At 42.8% G+C, this 15,515-nt stretch overlaps 1 protein-coding gene and 1 pseudogene across 1 annotated transcript; one reads left to right on the top strand and one right to left on the bottom strand.

Moving 5' to 3' along the window:
• Positions 1–7,534, top strand: part of LOC115676559 (meiotic recombination protein DMC1 homolog) — a 66,322-nt pseudogene extending 58,788 nt beyond the window's left edge.
• Positions 7,535–7,895: 361 nt separating this feature from the next.
• Positions 7,896–10,236, bottom strand: LOC115676604 (stem-specific protein TSJT1). Its single transcript, XM_030599547.2, has 4 exons — positions 9,920–10,236; positions 8,858–9,098; positions 8,634–8,754; positions 7,896–8,310 (listed from the first exon to the last, which is right to left on the bottom strand). The coding sequence occupies exons 1-4, from the start codon at positions 10,135–10,137 to the stop codon at positions 8,123–8,125; spliced, it is 768 nt and encodes a 255-aa protein (XP_030455407.2). The 5' UTR covers positions 10,138–10,236; the 3' UTR covers positions 7,896–8,122.
• Positions 10,237–15,515: the final 5,279 nt, after the last annotated feature.

Below are 15,515 nucleotides of genomic sequence, written 5' to 3'. Positions count from 1 at the left end.
GCGAGGGTCGCGCAACCCCAGGCGACCTCAAGCGGCCGTCGCCGAGGTCGGGCAACCTCGCCGGCCTCTCGCCGGGGCTTCGCCATCTCAATCCGGCCTCGAGCAGCTCTAGCCGACCTCCCTCAACCCAAAGAAGCTGAACAGTCACAAGGGTCAAAATTGGAATATTAAAGAATTAGTTATGGTAGCTTGGGAAGAAAAAAATTGGTTTCAGCATTCGCAATGCTGACTTTCGGCCGAAAGCTTACTGGAAATGCTCGCCAAACACTTTAGCATTTCCTCAAGGGACTTTTGAGGTCGAAAGCCCTTTGGGAATGTTAAACCAAACGCACTTTAAGTGATATTCGTGTGTTTTTATAAAATTTAGGGGTTTGAGATTACATATAAAATCTGATTTAAAATTATAATAAAGATTAGTAAAAGAAATAAATTGAATCCATAACAAAACCAAGCATTGTATCTTGTAATTTAACCAAGTATTGTATCTTGTAATTTATAGACACCTGAACCTCTTCTCATTATATATACACGTTCAAAAACTTACGTAAAAGGTTAATTTGATAATTTTTTTAGGAATAACTTCTAAGTCTAATCTGCTCATTTTGTGAATTGGAGTCGAAAGGGTTCGATATTAAATAAAAATCAAATTTTAGAAATTAAACGTGCTCCATGTCCGTCACCCTTTATTGAATCACTGAGTTACAAATTTTAGGATAGGTGCCGGCCTAGGCACAGCACAACCAAACCAGTCACGACCAAGTGTTTGGCTAGTCATTTCAAATAACTTAATTGTCGGTTCATATTCTCGCGATTTTAGGAGCAATAAGTGTGGAGTTTGAGCACAATCCATTTAACCCAGATCGATTCTTTTCCTTTTCTAAGTAGAGCTTTATTTGGTCCAATTTGAGAAAATTGGCTTTCGCAGAAAATGCTGCTAACTTCACTTCAGGTCTGGGAAAACACAGCTTGCGCATACCTTGTGTGTTACTACACATGTTGGTCTGAATTGGATATTAGGTTTCTGTCGTTAACTTCTGTTGCAGTTTTTGTTCAGATGAACAATGCCAAATAGTAACATAATGATTGAATTTCTACAAAGAATAAAGACATGGGTGATCTTGGCATCAGAACGTGTGTATTAGGTGATTCTGGAAGTATGCCACTCTCATTTTCTGTAATCTGCAGTCGGTATACTGGAACGCATATACAGAGGCTCAAATCAAGTAGGAAAAAGGCCAGAAGAGTTTGTACTATGTCATAACCGAGTAAATGCCTTAATTATTGTCGGACTCGGACTTGGGGTTCAATCATCAGTCGAATGTGATGCTTCTTGGAGTACTCTACTTTATTTGCAAATCCTACAGCAGTATTTACCCCCATTTTCAATCATTCTTTATTTATGGTTTGTGGATTCCATGTTCGTAAAAAAATTTCAGCTGCCAACTCACATGAGAGGAGGAAATGGCAAGGTTGCTTACATCGACACAGAAGGAACTTTGTATCCGATTATAATCTGTCTGTATTTTTCTTGACCTCTACAAAGCTGCTTGTGTTTTGTAATCGTCTTATGTCCATGTAAGTGCATGTGCCCTTTCTTAACTTAGCACACCTGCAGTCGCCGTGATCAAACCGTACCAATAGCCGAGAGATTTGGCATGGATCCTGGTGCAGTCCTAGATAATGTAAGCTAAGCATTCTATACCGGCGGCAACTCCTTTTTTTTCTGGCTAGTGTACTTGCTATAATCTAGTCTTTCCATGAATTTCAGATCGTTTATAGCCGTGGCCACACTGATGAGCATTAGTACAAATTGCTTCTTGGTCTGGCTGCCAAAATGTCTAAAGAAAAATTTAGGTTACTGGTAAGACACTGCTCGAGAATCAAACTGATACAGATTTTTTGAGGTGTGGATGGTTGACCTTAGGTGAGTACCATTTTCAGATTGTGGATTCAGTGATCGCTCTCTTCCGAGTGGAGTTTACTGGAAGAGGAAAACTTGCAAGGCGCCAGGTAGGTCCTGAAACCATCAAATCATGCTAGTTGTGATTTTTCAGCTCATCTGGTTTGACACTTTCAGATTCCGAATCGCAGCAAAAATTGGGACAAATGCTCTCATGTTTAATTATGATAGCTGAGGAATTTAACGTCGCAGTCTACATGACTAACCAAGGTATCGCATCACATCTCATTTATCCCACATAGTCGTGCTACCATTAAAAGATCTCATCCAATTTAGCCCTTTGCTGAAAGATAGCAATTTGGGGACTGCACGGGAAAAGTGCCAAAAAACTTCTAAACCTTTTGCATTAGTGCCAATTTAGTCCTAAACATTTTTTTGGTGTCAATTCAGTCCTAAACCTTTTGCATTTGTGTCAATTTAGTCCTAAACCTTTTTTTGGTGCCAATTCAATCATAAACTTTTTGTTTTTGTGCCAATTTTGACCGGAATTTGCCGATGTGGACGCCTACTGGCCGCCGGCCGGTCACCGGCGCCGATGTGAACAACTTTAATAATATTTTAATGTTTTTTGAATTTTTATTATTTTCCTTTTTTCTTTTTTTCACTTTTTTTTTTGTCTCTCTCTCCTTCCTCTGGCCGGCGAGCTCGACCTCGCCAGCCACGGGCAAGGCTCGAGCCTCGCCGGAGGCCGCGGCAAGGGCGAGCCTCGCCATGTTCAGGTGAGGCCCGAACTCGCCGGATCTGGCGAGGTCGAGCCTCGCCCAGCGACCTCGCCAGATCCGGCGAGGTCGGGCCTCACCCGACCAAGGCGAGGCTCGCCCTCGCCGGGCGAGGCTGTCATGCCCCGAACCCCCGTCGAGCTCGCGACATCCCGCTTCAGGTCGAACGATTGCGACATCCCAGGAATAACGTCGCCGACCCAACGATCCATCAGAGTTAAATTGCGGCGGAAGCAATCAAAAATCCCGGGCATTAAAATTGGAGAACACCAGGAAGGAACAAATCGACAAACCACCAAGCATATATTATACTTCCAAATATTTACATCATCCGCCAATACAAACCACAAAATAATTTATAAGCACACCGAACTATGAACTCCAAACCACCAAAATATCAAGATCAGCTCTCTAAGTCAGCACTATCCAAAAATGGGGCGCATCCTCCTCCCAGAACTATCCCCTACGCCCTCTCGAAGGCGTCCACTCTGACTCACTGTCCTCGGCATCACCACCTGAATCCTCCGCAGCTATCTGCTCACCCGACGACTCCGAGTCGACCTCAATCTCAACATTCAGGCGGAGGCTCTGAAATGGTTTGGTTGAAACAACCATGAGATCACATCTCAATAAGTCACAACCTAAGCCCCACCTAGGCTATCACGTAATTCCAGACACATCCAAAGGCGCAACCAAACAACCACACAACCAGCAATCAAACATTCACACATACCTGGACTCTCTGCATACGCACCGTGCACGTTAGCCCACAATCCCAACGTACAATTCTTGCACACATGCCATCACACACTTTCCACATATCAATACGCACGCCAATCATACCACAGCAGTACATCACAGCCGCGCGTGTGCGTCAATTATAAAGCAAAACCTACTTGGGCACGTCCAATACCATGCCTAGCAGATTTTACCCCATAATCGCGCACTGCATCACGCGATACAAACACACTCGCACACTAACTCACACCATGCATCACTTTCACAATCCTCACATGTCAAGCCAAATCCCGCTCGTTCTCAACCTTTCCACCACTACCGCGCCCGCGTAAAACGCATCAGGCCAACGGTCTTCTAACCTCGTCAGGCATCGACACCCCGTCGGGCCGGGCATCGTCACCTCGTCAGGGACGGCATCGTCCCGCGTAAACGAACACGCCTCAGGACGGAATCCTACACACACTTTCCTTCTACCGCGCCCGCGTAAACGCATCGGCCAACGGTCTTGACCACGTCGAGGCATCGTCACCCCGTCGGGCCGGGCATCGTCACCTCGTCGGGACGGCATCGTCCCGCGTAAACGTACACGCCTCAGGACGGACCTCACCCCGCGTAAACGTACACGCCTCAGGGTCTCACTTTTCAAACCAATCCTACATTCCAGTACCTTCGTTCCACTCAAACCACATTTGTCACACGGCCACACCTACACACTGCCAAACACGCACACCTCACACACATTTCACAATTTCACATTCTCGTCACACGAACACGCCACCCAATCACACATTCTTGGCACGCGAATACAATACACGAATGCACTATCACGCCACCACATCTCACGGCCAAACACACGCGGCATATCATCAATCCATATTCAAACACACATTCAGGCTCAATTCCCGCCACAAGGGCAGCAACCATTCAACCTCGACACCCCCACCATTCCGCTCATAAAAACGAACATCCAAAAAATCGGGGTAAAATTGGGCAGTTTATACAGTGACCGAAATCCCATCAAAATAAATAGTAAACGAACTCCAAAAATTCTCAATTTTGGATATGTCACAAAACACATCCCGATAAACATTTCTTATGAAGAACATGAAATCCGGTTCAAACTGCAACCATGCCTTTTTGTCCCTCGAAATCAGACCAAAATCAGTTTGCTTCAACAGAATATTTTGTCCTCAAAATACATTTATTTCAACACCCAAATCACCTTGAAAAGCTTTGAAATTGTTATATGTTATATCCACGAATGTCCCCAACAACTTTTGTGAAGGAAGAATTTTGAAAATAGGCCTGGAAAAATTTATAAAAATTCGAACAGACCCGAAGGTCGGGTGAACAGTAAATCGGGCAGTTTTATTTCGGTCCAAAGATGGACTTTCGAATGACCTCAAATGATTTCCAAAAATTCCCAAATTAAAGTATGTTATACCTCAAGATGTTGGGAACAACTTTCATGAAGAAACCTTTCTCAAATTCGTCACACAAAATTCTCTAAAAAAATAGAAAACCGGGTGGGTACAGTAACCGCGAATCCGCGATTCACCCCGAACCTCACGGATTCAAGCCCGAACCGATTTCTACCGAATTCCAACCGCCAAAACTCATTTCCCGACGTCTAATCCAACCCGCAACAACCACTAACAGCCATACTCGGCCACCAATAGCCATGATTAACCACCAATAACCATGATCAACACCTTAATCAACCTCTAATCACCCCAAACTGCACCCAAACGAGTCCGAAAAATACCCGACGTCCTAGGCGAGGTTTAGGGAGCGACTTACCGGACTCTAGACTAACTCGGCTAGAGCGGGAAGGTGGAACGGCTGGCCGGCGGGTCACGGCGGCACACGGCGGCGGCAACGGCGAGCGGCGGCGCTCCGGCTTAGCTTGACTTCTCATGGCCAAATGAAAAAAAGAAAATGAAGAAGAAGAAGAAGAAGTGTTGGCGTGGGAGGAAGGGGGCTGCCGGCTGGAATGAAAAATGGGGGAGAGAGAATGGGAGGAGAGAGAGAAAGGGCAATAATAACTTTGACCAATTTTTCCCTTAATTCCAATTTTGCCCCTCTAATACTTGGTCCACATTGCTCCAAACCAAAATATCTAAGGGCGTTTTGGTCCAATATTTTGGGGCTGATATTTATCCACAATTAATCTCCAAATTCAATTTCCAAAATCCCCAAAATTCGGAATACCCAAAAATAGGCCTAGGGGCAAAATCGTAATTTTTCGGTCCCGGGTCGAAATTCCATTTTTCGACCGTACCAACTCCAAATGTGTGTGGCCAACATAATATGGCGTCGGATTCGCGAAATTCATCGCGCAAGCCCTCAAAAATTGACTGCAAAGTTCCGGGAATAAAATAATATTATTTTTCCAATTTTTGTCGAAATTCTAATTTTTTGCCGTAACCACTCCAAATATGCGTGGCCACTCTAAAATGACCTTGGCCTCGAAAAATAACCTCAAACGACCTCAAAATCCAACATCGGTGTCCACAGGGGCAAAACCGTAATTTTTCCGGCCCCGGACCGAAATCTATTTTTTTGCAGAAATGGGTGGCCCCAAGGTTGGCCAAGCCGAAAACGTCATCGGCCGCTCAAAATTGTCACTTTCAAAATTCTCGATTCCCGGGCCCGAATTCCAAGAAATGACTAAAATTGACCAATCGCGACTTTAGCTTATCTCTTGCTAACGGGTGGCTCATTAGGATTACGCGCTCTCGACCCATGACCGACACTAAGTCAAATCACGTTTAAGTTTGCTCGAACCAAGGCGACCTCGATCGTCATATAATTGCGAGGGTCTGTCACTAGTGCCCTTCGGACACGATCAATCAAATAGACCGGTCTCGGTTGGCTCAAAACATTCCCTCGTCAATCCATATAGTCGAAGATCGAACCCAGGTCGAGTTCTTTGGTCATGCGAACTCAATCCCGTAATAGCCCTATCCCTAAGGTTAGCATCCCGAGAATGCGCGGTTCCCGGGTGAGATCTCACTATAGAGCATTGGTCAAATTCATTTCCTAAATCCCGGGAAAAAGGATCGAAAATTCAGACTGTTACAGAGGCCGCCCTCGCCAGTGGCCGGCGAGGTCGAGCTCGCCGGCCAGAGGAAGGAGGGAGAGAACCAAAAAAAAAAGTGAAAAAAAAAGAAAAAATAGGAAAAATATTATTAAAGTTGTCCACGTCGGCACCGGTGACAGGCAGCCGGCCGGCAGGCGTCCACGTCAGCAAATTCCGATCAAAATTGGCTGGAATGACTAAATTGACACAAAAACAAATTGTTTAGGACTGAATTGGCACCAATTTAAAAGGTTTAGGATTGAATTGGCACCAAAAAAAGGTTTAGGACTAAATTGGCACCAATGCAAAAGGTTTAGGACTGAATTGACACCAAAAAAAGGTTTAGGACTAAATTGGCACTAATGCAAAAGGTTTAAGACTTTTTTGGCACTTTTCCTGGGACTGCACTAAGCCCGTACTAATTCGTGCAATCTCAAGAACCAGCTATTTAGTGTTAACTAGAGATACATAGAGAAGCTGCAGCCCGTGAGTTCGGAGAAAAATGATCTTTTGACGACTTTGTCTTTGATTTATTTGTTTCAGTGGCATCAGACCCAAAGAAACCTGTAGGTGGGCATGTTTAGGTTGACGTTTAGTAAAGGCGAAGGTGAGCAGCGGGTTTGCAAGGTGTTTTATGCCCCAAACCTACCCGAAGCCGAAGCTATATCCTTTATGCGCTGGATCTTCATCTAGCTATACACTTTGCTGTATTGAAATTACCAAATTATACTGCAGAAACCCAACGAATTACCTAGAAATCTATATCATAATCGGAGTGAAAGTCAATACTAAGTCTATATATGGATAGGTGGAGACCAGATTTCAAGCAGCATACTTATAGGATACTTGCATGCGCAGCCTATGCTATGGACAGAGCGCACATCTGTCAATATCATCAATTAATCTCCTCAGAAACCTTACGGAGAGCTTGCCATGGCAATAAGAGAAAACTGAGATATGTTCTATGGGTGTTAAACTTAACAAACACACGGTTTTCAGACAACACCAGGAGGCAAAGCTGATGCAAAGGACTAAAGAGGTATCTACAACCAGAACAGTAAGGCCAGGCGAAGTACCCTCTTTGTTATCCGCAATTTGACATTAGCTATGGTACTGACAGCTTCCTCTATCTTCTTTCATATCAATTCTGTATCAGCATGTGTCAAGTTCCTGTTGATAGCTTAGCTTGACTGCTGCTTTAGCCCTAACATCAAACATTCTTCGTTGTCTGTTATTAAAGTACTTATGACCCTTCATAAGGCATTGTGCTAACTCGATTTCCAATATGGGAACTCGCATGCTCCGAGTTACGTGGTCTAATATACTAGTAGAGAAATCAGAAACACAATTAGACTAATAAGCGAAAAAAACATAACATTGGATAAACTCTGCATGATGGCTAAATGAAGTGCCAGGTATTATTGCACAGAGCATGTAAGGTAATGTCAAGGCTTGGTTTTATAAGCAACATATACAGCCTGCATAAAAACGATGCCATTTCAAATCCTCAACATAGAGTGACCAACCATTAGAGCCGAAAATTGCCAGTGTATGAGTTATAAGCAATAGAAGGCCATTCAATAACTAATGGCCTGGCCAGAAAAGGGCCATAAACCATAAGATTCAGTAGTGCGAGGACCAATTCGCAGCACTCCCAACTCTAGGCATGCTGGACTCCTTCTTAGTCTCCGCATCCACTTTGAATGTAGCGCCGCACACTTGGCCAGAGCTGTCCACCCTAGGAACCGGCTTCACCTCATTCATTGGGTGCTCGTAACTCCTCAAACCTCCAGAACTGGTAAAGAAGCATCCTGAGTAGGAAAAGAAGGCAACATTAAAAGGTGAAACAATTTGGCGCTCAAAAACCATTGGCAGAGCAACATTGTAGGTGAAAATGCACATGTCAAAACATGCATACAGATAAAGAAAACCAATTTAACCCCTACCAACTCATTCCAAACCTTATAAATCTTTACTTCCTATAAGTCTTCCCATATGTTTTTACCCAAAAATATAACATTTTCCTATGAACTCTGCTTAATATCAGCAGAATTCATCCATCCTGACTTTTCACATTCCAATGCATGGACGAAACTCCAATGAAGCCGCATCAACAATCCATAAAAATAATTACCTTTAGGGAATGGTGCGAAAGATTTCCCACAGCCCTTCTTCACAACTTCTGCATCATCCGAGAGAACAAGATTGCCTTCAGAATCACTTCCCCAGAAGAAAGGAACATTTCCATCAACATCCTGCAAGATTAAGAGGACAGAAAGGATTAGATAGATCGCAGGTGGAGGGAGAGATTGAGAGCGATAATCCCAGAACGAAACCACGAAAATCACTATTACTTACAGAAGCCAGAAAAGCGGTTTTACAAGAGCTGTCAAAGAGCACAAAAGCAAACTTCCCGCTGATGTCTCTCACGACTTGATCAGCAGGATAAGGCCCCCGATCCCTCAGAGTTCTATAAGCCTCTATGACGATAATGACCTCATTGGCCGTCTTGTTCAATCCATATTGCTGCTTGAGAAGAGCAACATTCTCTATGTGCCCTTGAAACAAGCAGAAGATGTCATCGACAACCGCAAACAATCTGCCACAGCGGGTAAGGCATGTCAGATATCTATGCCAGATGACCCAATTAAGGAGAGCAGTACCGAAACTCCCGTGAACTAACAAACACAATAGGTTTCATTTCCCGGCTTTCGAAATGAGCCGGAGACTTGAGTACCACTTTCTCCTTTAGGCTGATACTTTCAACCTCCAATGCTATCACACCCAATTCCCACCAAAATCAGTTTGATTTAAACATTTGCTTCCCTAGAAAGTCGAAGTCACAAGTCTGTTTTTTGCCTCTAAGCTACCATTATCTTTTTCTCAATTACCCAGCACCCTCCAAGGATCCTTTGTGTTTGGCATGTTACCCTTCTGATCGAAAAGGTTGAATTTTCAGAGGCAAGACCAACAATCGCAACAAAAAAAAAACTAAAGTCGAATAAAGACAGAGAGCAACTAAGATACCGATCCTATTTTGTCCTTAACACAGTAACATATTATAAACAGAACAAAACTTTACAACCAAAAAAAGAAAAGAAAGCATATAACTTTGGGTTTTTGGACAATATTCCGCACGCCCCCACACACAGCAACCACAGACAGTCCACTTCGTAAAGCAAAGGCGACACGCGACATCCTTAATCAAAGACACGAAACTAAGGACACGATGCTGAAACGATCCCAGGAAACAAAAACCGCTGATCGGGGCGTGATCCAGCGAGCAAGCACCCGAGAGATCCGCGACCACAATCGCCCCGCCGATCTCGAAGCGCGATCGCGAGAACGAAACGAGCGAAAAAAAAGAAGACCCTAAACGAGCCCCGGAAATGCGAAACGAATCAGAGGGGGCGGGGAGACCTGGGGAGGAGAGGGTTCTGCCGATCGAGGGAGTAGGCCAGCAGGCCGGACGAGCCGAGGTTGACGTTGACCGCGGCGGGGTGGGCGGTGGCGAAGTGGTGGCCGAGGGCGCCGTCCTTGAGCGCCGAGGCGGCGGCGGCCCCGGCCCCCGGCTGCTGCTGCGGGCTCTGGAGCGCCTCCGGGCACTTCGCCACCGATCTGTCGAACACCGCCAGCATTTTGCACGACGACGACGAAGTCGACGATCGATGGATCGATCGGTCCGATCGCAGAGCGGATTGGGGACGAGCGAGCAAGAGCAAGAGCGCGAGCAAGAGAAGCGAACGCCAGAGAGAGAGAGGGAGAGAGAGAGAGAGAGATGGTGGGATGGAACTGGGACGTTGGCGAGCGTGGGTGAAGAAGCGAAGGGGTAGAGGGCGATGCTTATGAAATACGGCGGTGGAACCTGTGGAATTCTCGAAACTGCCCCTTCTCCCTGCCCTTTTCCGTTAACTGCTCCCCCCGCTTTCGTTATCCATTTCGTTCGTTGTTGCCTTTATCCACGTGGAAATAATAATAATTAAAAAAAAAAGGGAAACGTGCCAAATTCACGCAAATTATTGAATTCTAAAGATGCGTTAGATTCGCGGAAAATGAGTGATACGATCGCTTATATTGTTCAGAAAAATGAATGGACGGGAAAAAAATTTTCACCGTCCATGAAAATAGTTAAGCGTGAATTGTTATCGATAATGAAAATATTTTCTGTTGACTAATTTTTTAAAACGATATAAGCGATTATTTTTTAAAAAATATTTTTCGAATCACTCATTTTCCGTGAAATCAACGCACCCTAATTTTCGCCGGTCCTAATATGGGAACCCCAACTTCAATTTGGGTAATTTTTTTGGGTAAGACCAAAAAAAAAATTGGATGAAGATCGCTCCTACTCCAGCTAAGTTAGACCCTTCATGTCTTTATTAGAGACGTGCCTATTTCGAATTCTCTTTTGAGAAAACGGCCTCATTTCGGGTCTTTATTTGAAAATTTCTCTTTAAATCAATTTTTAGCTTTCTCTATCTCTTCTATTTTGGGTTATCTCTAAGATATATACTTTCATATTTCAAAAGATCACAAACGCTCACCACTGTTTTTGCACTTTTGGGTGCTTTTGTTTGGCGAAAAATGAGTGATTTGAAAAAAAAAATTGTAAAAATAATCGTCTGTATCGCTTGCAAAAATGAATTAATGAAAAATATTTTCACCATTCACGAAAATCGTTATCAATAAGTAAAAGAAAATTATTAATTAATTATCTTAAGTGATATAAGTGATCAATTTTAAAAAAATATTTTTTAAATTATCCGTTTTTCGCGGAAACAGACGAAAGGTTGAAATCTAAAATGAGAATTCTTGAAGCAGCATCCTCCTCTCCTTTTTTGCAGTAATTATGAATAGTGGACAAGGGTAACCCAGTCGGAAAAAAAATTGACACGTGGCACCGAAGGAAAGGGCCAAAAGTTTTTTTAAAAAATTTTAATTGCGGTATAAATAATTTTGACTAAATCTCGAATCCGAGTGACTCCCCTCTTGCCTGACACCCATCTCTATTTCTTAAACCGTCCGATTATATAAAAAAAAAAAAGGGGAGGGAGGAAGGGGGGGGAGAATTCCCCCGGTTCCACTGTCTGCCGCCATCCACCGGCTGTCTACCTCCACCTGTCGGCTGTCGAGAACAGAAATTTAAGAATAACTTATCAAACGAATTTTCGAGACTAGAAATTTTGTGTTGTTATCAAATGCTAATTTTTGTTTGGAAACTTGTTCGGGAAATAGATAAATATCTTATCTTTATCAGTATTATCTATGCAGTGAAAATAATGCAGATACAGATATTTAAACACTTAAAAGTAAGTGGCGAAGTTTTAGTTGATAATCACGATACGGAAATGAACTTCGCAAAGTTAAGAAAAATGATTAACTCAAAGTATCAATAAATAGAAAATAGATTAACAACCGACGTCTGAAATTATTCGAAACATAATTTTAGACCCGTGCAATGCACAGGCATCTTAATAACTAGTGGTTACTTTAACAAATCTTGGATTTTACATAATTCTCTAATAAATATCCAATCGATATAATTTCATATATTCTTGCGCATAATTCTAGAATTATGCATATTTTGGTTTTCTCGTCAACATAGACGAGAGTGTTTTTCTATTGAATCTATTACTCTATGGCTTCCTTGTTTTTTTTTTACGATATACAATAGGACTGATCGGTTCCGAGGTGAGTAGAACCGACCCTGTCATGGCCGGTTCACCATATCAAAATTGAGAATTGGATTTGTTGCCCTAAAACCGGCCAGCTTTTCTTTTTTCATTTTATTATATACAATATGGAAATTAGCCCATTAAGGTTTCGACTGATTTAATTCTTTTGGCAATTAACCTGAGACCGATTCGGCATTGACTCAAAATACAACACCAGTGATAGAATGGAGCACTGTGTTGTTGAGGTAGTCATCCATCCGGAAGAAACAGTGACTACAAAAGCAACTTTTCACGGAAGATGAGTTTTTTTTTTTGGTGATATAGTATTCTCATTTATCATTTCTCAAAAGATGAAAGACGGACGAAGTTAGGTTGATCATCATCCACACTAAAGACGGAAATATTTGCATTTTGTTGGAGAAATTCTCGAGTAGCAATAAATAGCGGGTCGAGCTCGTGAACATGACACATCCAGAGCGGGAATGCGCCACTTCGCACGTCTCATCTCACCATTCGAGCGATGAAAACCTTCCCATAATAGATTTTGTCCCTTGCATTGGCGGCCATCCACACCATCATTGTGCGATGAAGAAAAGCCGTGACGCGCTCTTTGTTCGAATATCAATGTTGAAAGAAACATCATGAATACAATACAACCTTAAAAGAATTCCGTAGAGCATCCTAACCCTTTTATAAGAAACAGTATCGCTTCGAATGTACCTCGGAGTCAAGTCGAACCGCCAGAGTGGAGTTGTTGGAACGAGTATTGGAATGGAGTCGAGCCGCTGGAGAGGAGGAGAGCGAGACACGTGAGAGAGATAAAAGAGAAATAACTTAGGTGGCTTAGTACTTAGGGATGAACCGGTTCGGTTCCCGGCCTCACTCTAGAACCGGCTTCGAGTGGAACTAACCGGTTTAGGGTCTAGAATCGGGAACCGAACTGGGGTACTCACCCATAACACACATGATCTACGTCTCGAGGATCGATTCCGTTTTTTTTTTCTTTTTTATCGGACACGTTCGATAAAATACTTCGAAAATCCCGATTCACGAGACCGCATCGGGATGGGCATTCGGATAAGCTCCGGAGGTTTTTACTTTTTGTATTTTGTATTTTTATTTTTCTTAATCGGACGGTTTAAGAAATAGAGATGGGTTGTCATACAAGATTGCCGTGCAGCCCAATCACGACGGAGTCACTCGAATTTGAGATCTAGGGTGCGCATAAATACCATTCTGTGCCCGGGAGCTATTTCTGAACAGAAATGATTTTTTTTTATTCTGTGCCGTGGGTCGCGACGGCGAGGCTCGGCCTCGCTCGATCTGGGTGAGGCCGCCTCGCCTAGGCGGCGAGGGCGACCCTCGCCTCCGCCGGCGAGGGCTGTGACGCCCTCGCCGGCCCTGGGCTGTGGCCGGTCGCCGGCGGCCGGCCCAGCCCAGGAAAGAACAACACAAAAATAAGAAAAGAAAAAAAAGAAAAAAAAAAAAAAAACTGATTCTCAAAATTGTGCCGAGAAACAAGAAGTAACTTTTTTTTACTTCTTGTTTCTTTTCCAAAACTGTTTTTCGGCACAAATTTTTGCAAAAATGTTCCAAGGAACAAAAAGTTTACCAAACGCATTTCTGTTCCGAAACTATTTCCGGGAACAAAAGAACAGAAATTTTCACTATTTGGCACGTTACCAAACGGGCCCCTAGTGTCAAAATTATTTATACCGCAATTAAGCACTTCTTCTTTAATTTTGGCCCTTTTCTTCGGCTGACACGTGTCCTTTTTTAGACCGGGTTGCCCTCGTCCCGCTTATCTTAATTACTGCAAGAGAGAGAGAGAGAGAGAGGAGGATGCCACTTCCAAGAACTCTTAGTCTAGATTTCTGAATCGTTAAAAACGGTGAGTTTCCGTGATCTCTTGAAATATATAATCCTAATATAAAAGAGAGAGAGTGGGGAATAATTTCAAATAAAGTTTCGAAATGGAATCGATTTCTTAATAAAGGGATTCGAAGTGGACACAATTTCTAATAAGTGTACGTGATTTTTTGCGGAATGTGAAAGCATGTATATTAGATAACCTCGTATAGAAGAGGGAGAAAAGGTTAAAAATTAATATAGGAGAAAAATTTCAAATAAGAACTCGAAACGGGACTATTTCCTCAAAAAGAGAGTTCGGAGCGGGCACCGACACCGTCGGGCGCTAGCTTAGTTAGAGTAACAGCGATTTTGTCCGGATCCTTCGATTTTTACCCAAAATTGAAGTTGAGGGTTCCCAACCTACAAAATGGGCCAAAACATTAATGAGAATTTTAATTACGTGCGTAAATTTGGCCACATTCCCTTTTCCTTCCACGTGGATAAAGGCGACAACGGACGAAATAGATACCAAAAAAGCGGGGATAGGAGCCCTTGATGATGGTACAGCAGAGTCCATTGATCAGGTGACGAGGCCCGAAGGGGGAAAGAGGAGATCACGTGCCACATTGAATCACCAGCGCAGTGCCTAAATCAATTTTTAGATTTCTCTTTCTCTTCTATATTAGGTTATCTAATATGTATACTTTCATATTTCAAGATCACATAAAACTCAATCGATTTTACACTTTAGAATCTAAATGAAAATTGGCACAAATGATCCTGAATTTTAGCTTAATATAAAATATCGTTTATGAATTTTTAATTTGTTCAGTATGATCTCTGAACTTTCAATACATGTTCAATTTAGTCCACAGACTAAATAATTCAAGGAATATATTGAATATTTAACAAAAGTTCAAGGATCATATCGATCAAATCAAAAGTTCAGAATGACATCGTATATGGTGTTGACATTTATGGATCACATTGAACAAATTAAAAATTAAAAAATGATGTTGCATTTTGGGTCAAAGTTGAAGAATCATTTGTGTAATTATTCCGAATCTAGAATTAAGAGTTCTTGAAGTAGCATCGGTGTTTTTTTTTTTTTTTTTCGGTAATTAAAAAAAGTGGACGAGGGTAACCCGGTCTCCGAAAAAAGAAATAGTACACGTGGCAGCTGAAGGAAAAGGGCCAGAATTTAAGAAAAAGTTTAATCGCGGGAAAAATAATTGTTTTTGACGAAATCTCGAACGCGGAGTCCTCGTGATCGGGCTGCACGGCAATCTTGTCTGACAAGTCCTCTTCATTTCTTAAACCGTCCAATTAGAAAAAATAAAAATTAAAAAAAAGAAAAAAAAATAGAGAGAGAAGTCCTCAGAGCTTATCCGAATGCCGGTGGTGACGTGGCGCGCGGACTTTTCCTAGGTGGGCCCAGCATTCTTTTATTCGTGAAAACCGCTGAACAGGTCTGGCGACGATCCATTGAA

The sequence above is a fragment of the Syzygium oleosum genome, unplaced genomic scaffold (genome assembly GCF_021117445.2).
Source record: "Syzygium oleosum isolate NSW1041296 unplaced genomic scaffold, Sole_v2.1 Sole_v2.17, whole genome shotgun sequence".
NCBI classification, from domain to species: domain Eukaryota; kingdom Viridiplantae; phylum Streptophyta; class Magnoliopsida; order Myrtales; family Myrtaceae; genus Syzygium; species Syzygium oleosum.
The sequence above is the reverse complement of the archived record's forward strand: the minus strand, read 5'-3'. Positions and strand labels throughout refer to the sequence as shown.